The sequence below is a fragment of the Nycticebus coucang genome, chromosome 18 (assembly GCF_027406575.1).
Source record: "Nycticebus coucang isolate mNycCou1 chromosome 18, mNycCou1.pri, whole genome shotgun sequence".
Lineage (NCBI taxonomy): Eukaryota > Metazoa > Chordata > Mammalia > Primates > Lorisidae > Nycticebus > Nycticebus coucang.
Genome location: NC_069797.1, coordinates 60,186,890 through 60,200,239, shown reverse-complemented (window position 1 = coordinate 60,200,239; position 13,350 = coordinate 60,186,890). Strand labels below are relative to the sequence as shown.

At 57.3% G+C, this 13,350-nt stretch overlaps 1 protein-coding gene across 7 annotated transcripts in view; it reads right to left on the bottom strand.

The window, feature by feature from the left end:
- Positions 1 to 503: 503 nt before the first annotated feature.
- The window catches only part of ADAM11 (ADAM metallopeptidase domain 11), a 31,047-nt gene continuing 18,200 nt past the window's right edge, over positions 504 to 13,350 (bottom strand). For 4 of the 7 annotated variants that reach the window (XM_053570303.1, XM_053570304.1, XM_053570305.1 and 1 more), the window contains 24 exons: positions 11,471 to 11,547; positions 11,222 to 11,288; positions 10,116 to 10,201; positions 9,941 to 10,016; positions 9,468 to 9,534; positions 9,331 to 9,398; positions 8,903 to 8,977; positions 8,750 to 8,821; positions 8,415 to 8,581; positions 7,782 to 7,866; positions 7,578 to 7,668; positions 7,390 to 7,441; positions 6,870 to 6,969; positions 6,717 to 6,788; positions 6,511 to 6,603; positions 6,009 to 6,089; positions 5,446 to 5,496; positions 5,275 to 5,338; positions 4,989 to 5,088; positions 4,685 to 4,804; positions 4,426 to 4,594; positions 4,222 to 4,336; positions 4,046 to 4,136; positions 515 to 3,144 (listed from right to left, as the gene is read on the bottom strand). In XM_053570303.1, the coding sequence (XP_053426278.1) occupies positions 3,096 to 3,144; positions 4,046 to 4,136; positions 4,222 to 4,336; positions 4,426 to 4,594; positions 4,685 to 4,804; positions 4,989 to 5,088; positions 5,275 to 5,338; positions 5,446 to 5,496; positions 6,009 to 6,089; positions 6,511 to 6,603; positions 6,717 to 6,788; positions 6,870 to 6,969; positions 7,390 to 7,441; positions 7,578 to 7,668; positions 7,782 to 7,866; positions 8,415 to 8,581; positions 8,750 to 8,821; positions 8,903 to 8,977; positions 9,331 to 9,398; positions 9,468 to 9,534; positions 9,941 to 10,016; positions 10,116 to 10,201; positions 11,222 to 11,288; positions 11,471 to 11,547 (2,088 nt within the window). In that variant the 3' untranslated portion in view covers positions 515 to 3,095. Of the gene's footprint in view, positions 3,145 to 4,045; positions 4,137 to 4,221; positions 4,337 to 4,425; positions 4,595 to 4,684; positions 4,805 to 4,988; positions 5,089 to 5,274; positions 5,339 to 5,445; positions 5,497 to 6,008; positions 6,090 to 6,510; positions 6,604 to 6,716; positions 6,789 to 6,869; positions 6,970 to 7,389; positions 7,442 to 7,577; positions 7,669 to 7,781; positions 7,867 to 8,414; positions 8,582 to 8,749; positions 8,822 to 8,902; positions 8,978 to 9,330; positions 9,399 to 9,467; positions 9,698 to 9,940; positions 10,017 to 10,115; positions 10,202 to 11,221; positions 11,289 to 11,470; positions 11,548 to 13,350 lie in introns of those variants that run through there. The other 3 variants (XM_053570306.1, XM_053570307.1, XM_053570308.1) reach the window with 3 other exon arrangements.

Genomic DNA, 13,350 nt, shown 5'->3' with positions numbered 1-13,350 from the left:
GTCTTCCCTGCAGGCCCAAGGCATGGTAGAGGGGAATAACAAAGTTTCCTGGCTCAAACTCGGGCCTCCGCTGGGGAAAGGCCAACGTAGGAGAGGAACAGATTCCCAGCTGGCTGCCTGCCCGGTGCACTGGGTCAGGGCAGGATAGTGGTTTTGTCCAGTGTTTTGGAATCTCTTGGAAGGTGAGGAGAGGCTTCTCTGCTTCATCCATAAAAGGGAAGTTGGGTTTCCTGCCTTTGACAAAATGCTTTCCAACTCACATTCTGCTTTGCTGAAGGCAGAGGAGGGGCACAGTTGTCTGTGTTGGGAGAGCCTAGCGGAAGTGCTGGGCCTTCGCCCAGCAGGGCCTGTTTCCTCACTGTGAGTGGAAACGACGCCTCTTCCTCCCAGAGCCGTCCTGGATGCTTCCTTCTTGCTCAGTAGTAATGTTCCCTCCCTCCAGGACAGACGGGACAGGCAGGGGACATGAAACACACTCATCATTCACAAAGAAGACACAAGGCTGGTGTGAGCTCCGTGGAAGCCCCAGAATGTGATCTTTAATTGATGCTCCTGGACCTGCCTCCCTGTCCCCCCAGCCCAGATAACATATGTACAGGATGTGGTGTGGCACCAGGTCCAGGCCCAGGCGATGCAGCCTCCACTCCTCCCCAGGCGCCACCAGGGTGGGCACTTGCCAGGGTGAGGCAGGAGGATGCAGACAGCTGGGAGCCATGGTGGTCTGGTCACACTAAGTCTTATGTCCTTCACACCCCCATCCCCCTGTATGCAGGCACACACAGACACATCCACCTGTGCACAGGTGTCCACTGTGCAGAAATGTGGATTCAAATGCTTGTCCGCAGATGCACTGCCGCCTGTGCGCACACATTTGACACCAAAGGAAGGGTGCCTTAAGGTAGTGCAGCAATAGTGCAAAACCCAGCAGCTGCTCCTCTCAGCTGGTGGGACTGGTCCAGCAGGGCTGGCCCCACTTAGCCCTCACGTGGGCAGTACCAGCTGGAGCTCAAGGAGAGGGCCCACTGCCTAGGTGAGTCTAGCCACCCAGAAGAACCAGTGGGTCCTAGGTCCCAGCCTAACCCTGAGGGTGATGCAGATAAACAGGGAGCCTTTAGCCATTTCCTCCATAACCTCCTCAAAGATGCCCCAGAAACAAAGGGACTCAAAACAGACAGCTCAAAGGCCCCCAGAATGTTCAGAACCCCCTGCCAACTCTGGGCGGGGTATCCCTGGGGACAGGGACTCCATCCATTTGTGGCTTTCATCCACAAAGTAGCTGGTCCCCCATCTTGCTCCTGCCAGCTAGCTTTTAGAGTCAAGGAACCAGAGCTCCCCCATCCCAAGCAAAGGTCGTGAGGGAAGGCCATGGGCAGGACTTTTGGGGGAGGACTGAGGAATTCCGCCTGGCTTGGCCTGTCTCTCAAGCTCAGTCAGCTGCAGCAAGGATGAGAGGACACAATGTGGAAAACATCTGTAAACTTACTACTCAGTCCTAGAACGGGGTTAGGGAGTGGAATGGGTTTGATGGGGCCTTGAGAACTTTTCTAGAAGCCTAGGAGACTGCCCCTTCCTACTTCCTCTTGTACATCCCAGGCAGAGTCCCTAACCCTCCAGGCACTGGGCCACCTCTGGCTTTCCCTACCTGGGAGAGTCCTCCCTGGAAAGATGGCCCAGCCTGGGACTTCTAGGCCACACCAGGGGCACCTAAACCCTGAGTCAGCCCCAGAATCACCCTTCTTAAAAGGGGAAAGGTGCCATTATATTTCAGGGACTATATTTTCTAGACCCCCCCATCCCAAATACATGGGTCCTGGTAAGGACAACAGGACAGATGTTTTGGAATTGAAGACAATCTGGGACGTGTGGTTGCTGTGCCCATAACCTAGGTCTTGGGCACGGCACAGGCAGCTTTGGTTTGAATCAGCACTCCGTACTTCCTCTGGGCTCAGCAGGGCTGGGTGGAAGGGGCATATAGGGATACCCAGCCCCTGCCTGTGTTCAGTGATAGGACTCCAGGTGTGGTCATCCCGGGGTGGGGGCACCCAGGGGATGGCCACATCTCAGCTCCTCTGGCCCTCCTGCAAATGTCAAAACATGCCCATAATTTCCCTGGCCCCAGCACCCCCAAGGTTACATTCATCAGTAAAGATTCAGTTTTAAAAAATGTAGATGTCAGCCCCTTCCCCCAAAGTCCCAGAGAGTTAGGACCCTGGTCCCAGCTGCTTGGTTTTAAGGAGGGGCCATCCCAGGCGTGTCCACTGGTGGCTGCCTGGGGGCATCCCTCCGGGCCCCCCTGAACTTGAACTGTGGCAATTTGTGATGATGGAAGCTACATTCACACAGGGAGAATAAGTGTGCAAGGCCAAAGCCTCATGAGGTGGGTGGGGGACCAGGGAGGAAGTGCCCTCCAGGCTTGGTCCACTCTGGTAGTTTGACGGGCAGGGCTACAGCCCCCACCCAAACCCCTGTGGAGCCAGGAGTTGAAGGGTTTGGACCTGGAAGACATTTGCTTGGTGCCTCCCTCCGTGGCTGGATGGGGGCGGCCTCCTGGATCAGGGCCGAGACGGTGGGTGCCAGGCTTGGAGGGAGGGGGTGGCACTTAAGCCCCTCCGGACCTGGAACGAAGAGGGGGCATCAGGGGAGGACAAGAGATGGGGCCCAGAGGGACAGTCCTCTAACTAGGCCCAGGTTGGTGGGGGGTCAGTGTTGGGCCCTGGAGACAGCAAGTCACAGGCTAGCCAGGGAGGGGATCTGGCAGAAGGTCAGACAGTGGTGACATGGAAGACAAAACAGATGGGACGCAGAAGGAGCCTCCCTTCCCAGGGGATGGGGACTTCAGGGTTACAGCTCCAGGGGCCACCTGGCCAGGGCAGGTAGGCTGTAGGAAGGGTGGCATAGATGGAGCATGGCCTGAGAGGAGGGCAAGTGCTGGCTGAGGGGTGGAGGACTTCCTTCCCAGAGTGAGGTTCCCCAACCCTTGGTCTGAAGGAGGCAGCAGGGCTGGGGGATCAGCCCCCAGCTCCCCATCAACAGATTGCAGGGTGACGAATGAGATGGAGGAGACAAGGACAGCGGGAGGGATGACGTGGCCGGCGTCACACTGCCCCCTGCTGGGTCGGATCGTACCTTCCTCGGCGGATGTTTCTTCAGGAGCCAAAGAGAGGCCAGGCAGAGAGAGAGAGGAAAAGGAGCTGTTTGATTTTCCCCTCTGTTTGGGGGGCCTTCCAACTCCTATAAGACCCCCTACTCCACAGTGGGGCAAGGGTCTCCAGGGCCTAGACAGTAATGACAGGACCAGGAAAAGATATCAAGTACCCCATCTACCAAAAATGGGTCAGGGATTCAAATACAGGCTCTGCCACTAACATACCGTATGACCCTGGGCCTCAGGTTCCTCTTTTGCACATTGAGGGGGTCAGACAAGCTCAAGGACACTAAATTTAGATGCCCACGGAACATCACAGGCTGTGAGGGAACTGGAGGACATATGCCTGTGTTGGGCAATCCCTGCCCAGCTCTACTCTGTGGCCAAGTGGGCCTATGTAGGACCCACTGGGACCCAACTTCTCAATTTTCAAGGGAACCTGGAAATCACAATTGTTAATGTAAAATCTCTTGATTTTTCTTTTTTTGAGACAGAGTCTTAAGCTGTCGTAGAGTGCTGTGGCATCACAGCTGACAGCAACCTCAAATTCTTGGCCTTAAGTGATTCTCTTGCCTCAGCACCTGGCTAATTTTTGGTGTTGTTGCAGTTGTCATTGCTGGTTTTGCTGGCCCAGGCAGGGTTCGAACCCACCAGCCTGGGTATATGTGGCCAGCACCCTACCCACTGAGTTATAGGCACTGCCCAAATCTCCTGATTTTTAAATGTTAATTCAGGACCCTGTGCGTGGTCCTGGGCCTGTGACATGTGAGCGCTGGCTTAGCTAACCTCTCAGGCAGGCCCCTCAGCTCTAGCAGTTAGGGTTTTTGATCCCCTGAGGGCCCAGGAATGGAGGATATATATACGTGTGTGTGTGTGTTTGTGTGTGTGTGTGTTTCTTACTTAAATCCCCAGCCCGTGCCTCCCAGGACGATGGCTGCAACCAGGACAGCCCCAGCGATGGAGCCAATGATGATGTTGGTGCCACTGGGACCTGGGGAGGAGGGCAGGGCTTGGTTGGCAGGGACAGTCATGGAGAATGGGAAAGACAGACCCACCCTGGCCAGCTCCAGCCTCACCCTTATATCTCTCCGTCTCCCCTGTGGGCGGGGACGTGGGCAGGGGGTTGTGGATGCTGCAATCTTTGCCTGTCCAGTCTGGTTGGCAGATGCACTTCCCTTCATTGCTGCAGACCTAGAGGTAGGGCAGTGCCAGCAGCAGTGAGCAGGGGTCTATGCCCTCTCATAAGCCTCTTCTGCTGTCCCTGGCCTCTAGGCACCCACCCCGTGGTAGGAACATATCCGGTGCTCCCCGCTGCCAGGGCAGGTGCTGAAGTTGAAGGCAGAGGCTGGCAGGCAGCGGTGGTCCAGGCACAGCATGTTGGGCCCACAGGCTGTGCCATCCTCCACATAGCTCAGGTCAGAGCCGTCGGCCAGTTGCACATGGCCTCCCCTGCGGAATAGTACAGCCCACCTCAGCCCCAGCCCCTAACTCCCATCATGTCAGCAACATCCCACCCCCAGCCATGGTTCCAGTCAACACCTGCAGTCCAGCTCTTTGCCCTGGTGGTAGAAGGTGACACTGCTGATGTCTCCCCCTAGGTCGCCCAGCCGAGGAGCTCCAGAGATGTTGACACAGAGAAGAAAGCCACAGAGCACGTCCCTGTTGTGGTATGTGGAGACAGTGAGCCCCAAGTCTGACCTCAGATTCAACTACTGAGCTCTAATCTGCCCTCACCCTGCCATCCGATTTGTCACATACTCTCTCACTGGGACTCACAGGCTCCTCCTAGGAGAACCTGCTGCCCCAAAGCTGGTGAGGTCCCATGGGAGCTTTGGCTACTCACTGCTTATTGCACTGGACCCAGCCTGATCCTTTGCGCCCACAGTTTCCACGCTCTGTCCCTTCCACATTGAGCTTCTCATAGCAAAAGCGATCAGCAGCCTCTGTGGGGAGATGGTGCTTGTCACCCTACCAACCCTAGAACCTCAGGCCTGCACTTCCAATATTCTGGTCTGGGTGCTTGAGATCCTAAGGAGCCACAATTTGATGGTGGGGGGGAACCTGTCCCTCCCCAGCCTCTTGATTCTGGGTCCTCCAGAGTCCCCTCCCCCATCCCTAGCCAGACTCACGGTGGCCCCAAAGGGCCTGGCACTGCCGGTCCCTGGTTTTACAGCGGCCTCCATAGCAACGGCCCTGAAAGACCGACAAACAGGAGACAAGAAACAGAGACATTTAGGGGTCAAAGTGGAGACAAGAGACTGCACTGAGCCCAGAGAGGGGAGGCCCTCCAGCCATCATACCTGTTCGTGATCACAGTAGTAACCGTCCAGCTTGTGCAGATTAGGAGGACACTGTGGAGAGAAGGGTATGGTTGAGCTGAGCGGTCCTGGGATTGGGAGCTGAAGCCTGCCTTAGGGAGGTGCCAAATGCCTCCATGTAGGGGTACACATTACAGGGCTCTTCCACATCAGGGACAAGGGCACTCAGATTCCCACACCCAAAGCTGTGCCTGCCTCCCTCAGTTTCCTGCACCTTCCTGGAAGGGCTGGGAGAACTAAATGCCTGGCACATAATAGTTGTTAACTAGTTTTATTATCTGCTTTGATTCCTGGCACATGTCTGGTGCTGCAGTGGGTGCTGGGGATACTAGAACTATGGGGATACTATGAATACTGGCTTAATGATTGAAGGAACAAAGCCAGGGGGCATAAAGAACCCCTTTCTCAGATAAGGAAACTGAGTCCAGTCAGTGGAGACGATGCCAGCTGAGTGGAGGGGCGAGGGGAGTCGTCGCGGAGCAGTGTGAAACCAACAGGGGCAGGGCGCCTGGCCCAGGCCCGCAGGACGGCCCGGCCGGGCGAACCTGGCTCGAGTCCCCAGTGCAGGTCTCTGCGATGTCGCACTCGTTCACGGCCTCTCGGCAGGACACACCCCGTGGCTCATACTAGGGAAGGGATACGTTCCTTGGCTTAGGTAGGATAGATGATTTGGCCTCGAGCTCCCCTGGGATCCCGCGCACTCCAAGGATGGGTCCCTAGGCTAGTGCTCCCTTCTGGGGTCCCCACCACCACCTCTGGGCTGCTTCCTGCTCCTCTCCGCTCCCACCCGATTCCTGAAAGGCCCTCCCAGGTTTACGCCCCACTTGTCATTTCTTGGCAAGCTACCCACCTGCTCCTCATAGCCCCGCCTCCAACATCCCACGTGCACCTCAGCCCCACCCCTACATCCCATTGGCTCGTTCTCATTGTTCCGCCTCCGTGGCTCCTCCTTCCGCCCTAACTCCCGCCCCTTTGCTGCTGGTTTCCAATCTGCGCTCCTTTGTCTGGGCCCCGCCGCCTCCTGGTCTCCCGGAGGGTCCTCCTCACCTTGCAGCGGCGACAACAGAGCCCATCGCTGCACATGGCGTCGTGTGTCAGGGTGCATTTCTTGCAGCAGTTGCCACCCGCGCGGCTGCACTCCTGAAGGATGCAGAAGAAGGGGAGAGAGGCAGGCGAGTCCTTATCCTCCGGTTCCTCCCTCGTGCGCATTTCGCGTCCCGGCTCCGCACCTGGTGCCCACACTAGCGGCTCACCTGCACTGAGCCGCAGTCGCACTCCTCTCCCGCCTCCACGAAGCCATTCCCGCACTCAGGGGGATCCAGGAGCTGGACCGGGGGGGCATGTTGGGAGTCTGGCCAGGACACTGCCCAAGCCCCGCTCCCATGTTCCCCGCCCTGGGCTGGTACCTTGAGGGGTTTGTTGAAGAGGCAGCTCCCGCCGCCCTCCTGCAGAAACTGGTTGTACTCGTCGATGCTGCAGCGCGAAAACTTGCGGGGAAGGTAGAACCTAGGCAGGGACGAGGGGACCGTGCCGCTGGGTCCTCTCCTCTCGCCTTCTCAAGATTGGGGAGGGAGCGCACTGGGGACTTGGTCACCACCGTGAGGAGGCTGAGGGTCTGCCTCGGGACTACAGGAGAATCCTCCCACTTGCCCATCAAGGAATGGGCAGAGGAGGGCGCTAGCGTCTGGAACCTCAGGACTCCGAGAGGGCCGGAAAGCCCAAGAGGGAAGGTGCCTCCAAACGAGTCTTGGGCGGCGCCCAGTGGCGACAGTGAGCATTACAGTCTGACCAGTTTGGGCGTCCCTGCAGGAGAATCTGGGTCTCCCTGGGCTCCTTGAGGCCGCTGGGTCCAGACTGCCATCTAGTGCTTGCTCTAGGACTCCCCTCGCCCAACACCCTTCCCCCAGTTTGTCCCCAAGAACTCACCCAGTGTCCTCCATGATGCAACCCAGCCAAATGTCCGGACACTTGCAGTCCCCTGAAGGGTGAGCCAGGTGGCTATAAGGGAGGGCCAAGGACCACTGCCCCATACTTACACTCTCTTCATTCTAGAGATGCTGGGTGTGGGTCTGGGCTGGTTGTGGGGCCCCACTGGGGTCCCCAAGGATCAATACCTGCCGAACTCCGATGTTTGTTCCACATCATGCCCAGGTTCTGCCCCAGCGTCTGGGCCAGGGTCACTGCCATGGCCCCCATATTGCCATACTGAGAATGAGGAAGAGGGAAGACAAAGGTGTTCACATCCTTCCAACAGGCACTTTGTGCCTCACCAGGCCCTCTCTCTCAGCCCCTGCCCAGCCACTCCCCTTACTGCTCACCTCATTCACACCACCACCCCGAGAGAGTGAGCAGATGCCCCCCACATAGGCTGCTCCACTGCTGGTGCTCTGGAAAGTCCTGCCCCTGGAAAGGAGAGGGTTGTCAGGATAACTTTCTGCCCTTCCTCCCCATGGTGGCTCCCTTGGGCTGAAAGGGGGTTTTGGGGGAACCCCTGATACTACAGTCTTTCCTTGGGGAGTAAGACTCGCCCTGCCCTTTACAGCAGCCTGTATGACCTCAGGCAATCCCTTCCCCCATTTTGAGTTCTTTTGCCCATAAGCCAACAGAGGTTCCTATGAGATAATCTCTAGTTGCAAGGCCCTTTTATTCGATTTTTCCCCCTATTAGGGCACTGGGTCCCTGAGGAAGGGATATTGGGACAGTGTGAAAGGGGAAAGATAGAAGAGGAGGTGAGGAGCAGAAGAGGACCATCGGGGCCAAGGCAAAGGGCATCAGCCTAAGGTGCAGGGGAGGGTGCATGTGACTGGCAGCAGGTAGCAGGTACCTGCTGGTGCAAGGTGAGCCCAGTCCCCAGACTGAGAAGAGCACCTGGCACAGGGCATGGGCTAAGTAACCCCAAGCACTGAAGCAACCAGTAAAAGCTGGCACGGTGTGTGGTGTGGGGGACTTACGAGAAGAGGTGGGTGGCATCACTGGGCTCAGGCAGACCCTCCCGCCGGTAGACCATGAGCCGGGCCAGGGTCTCCAGGAGGTCATCCTGCACCTGGATCTTGTCCCCGTCTGCCCATGTTTCCATGGCAACCAGCACAATGCGGGTGTTGAGCTGCTCCTTGTACATCTGGGCACAGGGGAGAGATGAGGGGACTGGAGGGTGGGAGTGGGTGTGAGGGGACAGGGCTGCAGGAGGGCCTTCCAAGAAGTAGGGGCCAGGGGCTGATAGTGCTCTTACATGTGTGTGGTGGGGTGGGTCACATGAAGGAGAGGGAAGGGAGAGAGGGCTGCTTACCACATCTGCCAGGTTCACTACAGACTTGGCAAAGTTGCTGGTGAGGACCACTGACTGTCGCATCTGCTCAAACTGGGAGCAAGAAGAGTGAGATGAAGATGATGATATTTTTGCGTCCCTTCTCCCAGTGTCCCCCCCAGCCTGGGAACTCACCAGCTGGTGGTCATTGATCACGATCAGCTCCACATACTTGGTCTCACTGTGCACCGTAGGGTGGCCCCTGCGGACCTGGGAGGTGGGTGGGCACTTGGAATCAGTCCCCTCCATGTCTGACCTCATGGTCAAATCAGGGACAGACTCCAGGAAAGATTGGGGAGATCTCAGCTCTATCCAGGAGCAGTGCCAGCCCCCCACTGGCAGAGGGTCCCCTTCATCTCCAGCTCTGGAATGAGGGTAGGCAGCCTCGGTTTGCTATGATGGGGACCTGTGTAGATACCAGTGGGGAGCTCTTCCTAGATGTAGCTCCCAGACACAACAGTCTGAGCCCTCCTTTGCCCCAGCCATGGATGGGGGTGTCCTGCTCTGGACCATGACACAAAGTCTGCGCAGCTCGAGGTCTGTGCGGGCCCGGGCCCCCGTACCTGCCTTTTCCTTCTCAGCTTTGGCCGGTTTGGAGGAGCAGACTGGGCAGGGGCAGTGAAGAGGCAGCCTGTGGGGAGGGGGCAGGTGAGGAGGGCACAGCCTCCCCCCCCCCCCAGTCCCGCTTTCCCTCCCTTACCTGGTTCCCTGCATCCAAGGGGGGCTGGGAGGAGAGGGGTCCGGTAAATGAGGTGGGGAAGGGGTCCCTGCAATGAGGGGGAATTAGTTCTTGGGGGGCCAACCAGGTCTGTTCTGGGCCCAGGTAGGGGGACAGCTCCAGCCCTTCCTCCCGCCCCACCCTAGGGTGACCCAGAACTGGCCAGAGCTCCCATGTCGGATCTGATCTCCCAGATGCTCAGATTCCGGGGTCAAGGCCTGGGGGCGCCCTGAGAGACAGGGGCAAAGGACATTGGAGCCCAATGAGAGGTCACTTGGGGGACAGAGGGGACATTGGAGCTGTGGGCACAGAGAAGGCAACCAGAGCTGGGGTCACTGAGGAGGGCAGTGAGGCTGGGATTACTAAGGGAGGAAGAGGAGAAGTTGGCAGCAGTAGCTGTTGGGACAAGCATGACAAGGCTTTGGAGGGATAGGCAGGGACTGTGCAGGGCTCACCTGGGGGGGTCCCCAAGGCCCAGCCATCTCTTGGGGCTCCACGATGTAAGTCAAGTTCCCATCAGAGAAGACCCCACTGTGGAGAGAGAGGTGTTAGAATAGAGAGAGTGGCTCTCTGCTGTTCCCAGGCCCGTGTGGGAGCATGTCCCTGCTGCCTAGCCCTCCCCATACTCACTGCAGCCCCTGGCAGGTGGAGAGGGCGGCAAAGGAGTGCGGGTTTCCTCGGAGCTTGCCTTGGTAGTAGCAGTGGTCTCCAGCTCCCTGGAGGAGAGAACAGTGAGGAGGGCATGCTCCTGGCCCGGCAGGAGGCAGGAAGACAGCCAGAGCCGCTGAGCTGTCCTTTGGGTAGGTGGCCACAGTTGCAGGGGCACCTGGGGCTCTGGAGCCTGCTTCTACACTGGTGGTGCTCCTAATTTCCTGTGTCACCTGGGCAAATTCCAAGCCCTCTTTGGGCTTCCTTCACCTCACCATAAAGTGAGGACATGGGACTACAGCAGCAGTTCTTAGCCACTTGCTGGGGCTGGTAAAGAGATCACAGACTCCTTGGAGAGTAACAGCTAACACTTAACACCTACTATGTGCCAGGCACTGCTCTGAGCAGTTACCACATACTAGCTCATTTAATTGGATAATTGCTGTGGACTCACTCCTGACACACAGTCTCACATGCTGTCTCCCGGCCACCCCTGAATTAGTGATCTATGGCTGAGAAGTCTGAACAGTTTGTGTCCTCCTGGCTGAGCTCATAGGTCAGAGGGCACCAGCAGTGCCCTCCTTCCCCAACTCTGCTTCCTGCAGAATTACTTGTGCTCCAGTTACTGAACAGGCTGGTGGTGGGGGGTGCTATTTATAGACACTCATTCATCTTCTTTCAGGCTCCAGCCTCTAGGGGCTGGACCCTGGTGTCCCAGGCAGCTGGGAATTCTGGGGTCTTGGTATTGAACAAGAGGGCGCATTTCCTCGACTGCCTCTCCCAGAAGAGTCTTTGGAGGGGGTTGTTCTGGTATAGTGGACATGGAACAATGAGGGTCCTTGTATGCTCTCTCCAAAGCAGGATAGCTGACTGGGAATGAGACTTCCAGGGCGGGCAGGGAGCTCAGGGCCCCACACTATTCAGCCAGACACTCTGACACTCCCAGGTAGGGAGAGATGGGAGGTCTCGAGGGGCCAGGCCCATGCTGAGTAGAACCCCGATCCTGTCTCCACTGTCACCTGTCCCTACATCACTGACCACAGAAACAGCATCTCCATCCCACTTTGCCCCCTTCCAAAGGCACTCACAGTACTGTGTTGTGTTGGCCCCTCCCGGCTGAAGTGACGCTCCACGTATTGTGAGGAGAGCAGGTGACTGAAACCAAATGGGAACGAAAAAGGAGGGGGTCATGGAGGCTAGGTCAGGCTTGGGTCCTGCTCCAGCTCAGAATCCAGGTTCCCCTGGCCTGGCCATCCTCCCCAGCCCTCTTCCCGTACAAGCCATGCTCTGCCCACCCCACCTGCTGCCCTTCTTCCTGGGCTCAAGCCCACACTCACTGGTTCAGCTCCAGGTCCAGGGTGAAGTTTGAGTTGAAGGCTGGGATGACGAAGCTCACCTGGGCCAGATGGACAGGCTGGCATGGAGGAGGGCAGAGTGGGGGGTCAATAGTGGGAGTCAGGGGAACCCCAGAACAGGGAGTGGCCCCAGCGAGGGGATGACCTAGCCCCAGAAGCTTAGGAGACCATTGATTTGGGGGCAAAACACTCTGCACAAGCTCTTCTTCCTCCAGATCCTGCTCTTTCACTGGGTAGCAGGGGCAGGAGGCTCATCCCTGGGCACAGCCCATGCTCTGGGCCAGCTCAGCCTGCCCTTGCCACATCATACCCAGCCACCCTCAGGTAGGATAAAGGGAGGCCTAGAAGTGTTAATGGGAAGGGGACAAGGGTCTGTGGGGTTGCAAATAGGAGCTGGGAAGCACACCCTTACCCTGGCCCCAGCATCAAATGATGTAGGAGGTCCCAGATCTCACAGATAGGACTGGGGCCCTGGAAGCTGGGGTGATGGGCAGCTGCCATCCTGTCAGGAGCAAAGGGCTTGGCTCCTCTACCCCCAAATCCATTGCCCTCTGCCTCACACAAAGCAGCTCATCTTTAATATTTCAATCCCATGGTTAATTTTTAAACATGGAAGTTTTCCTGATAAATTTTTCAGAGGGGCCTGTGCAGTGGGGCTGGGAGGCTCCAGGTCACCATGGCAACGCACCAGGCCTGAGCAGGATGGCTGCCCTCCCAGGCCTGGTGCTCCTGTGGGGGACAGAACTTCAGCATCGAGGGGACCTGCGTCACAACAGCCCTAGGGCTTCCACACCTGGAGGCTCCCGCATCCCATCCCAAAATGGAGTACCTGGCCTCAGACCTCACAAAAGATCTGGAGGCTTGGGAAAGGCAGAGAATGGAGAGCTGGCACCTTCTTCACCCCCCTTGTTTGTATAAGAATACTGACCTCCTGACACCCAGATGAGAGTCACCTCACTCTGCCCTGCAGACAGACTTTTGTTCACTGTCTTGCTTTTGGGGGGTGTGGGGAGGAAGGAAGCTCCATGTCCATGTTACGGAATCCCGAAGCCTGATGATGTCAGGTCAGCTTGCTTACCCACCACTTAATCCTTACTAATCTTTACTGAGCGCTTCTTATGGGCCAGGCACTGGTCTAAACTCTGTGCAAGTATTATCATATTTGATTTTCACAACATCCCTATGGGAGAGATGCTACTGTTATTCCTGCCTGACAGATGGGAAAACTGAGGCACAGGGAAGGCTAACTAAATTGCCCAAGGTCACATAGCTAAAAAGTGGTGAAAATGGGATTCAAACTAGGGAATCTGCCTCCAGGGTCCTCTTACCCCCAAGATGAGGCAAGACGGAAATGGAAATGGGCCCAGTGTCCATGGGAGAGGGGCAAGGTGGGGCAAAGGGTCAGAGCTCAGGCAGGCAGACCTCTAAGGCCCAAGGACACTAACTCACCCCATCCCAGGCTGACCAAGGCTCCCAGATCCATCCTGAGCCCCTACAGCATCGATCAGACTCGAAATAGAAAGTCAAGGACAAGGAGTCACTGCTTCCTTCTCCCTAGCCCTTGGCCTGGACCATCTGTGCCCTCTCCCTACTCTGGGCCCGCATAGCTCTGCTTCCACCTCTACCCCTCCACACCTGGGCCACCCTTGTCCTCCCCTCCCCTCAGGGCCCTTCCTGCTCTGTACACCCCCACCCACAAGGCCCTCTCCCAGCCTGCCCAGACCCCTCACCCTGGCTCAGCTCTCACTGTGTAGCCTCAGGGGTGACCCAGCAACCTCTCTAAGCCTTAGATTTTCCCACTGGAAACCGTAAGATGAGTCCAGATGAGAGGCTGGGAGGTTGGCTGGTGTGGTAAGGACTTG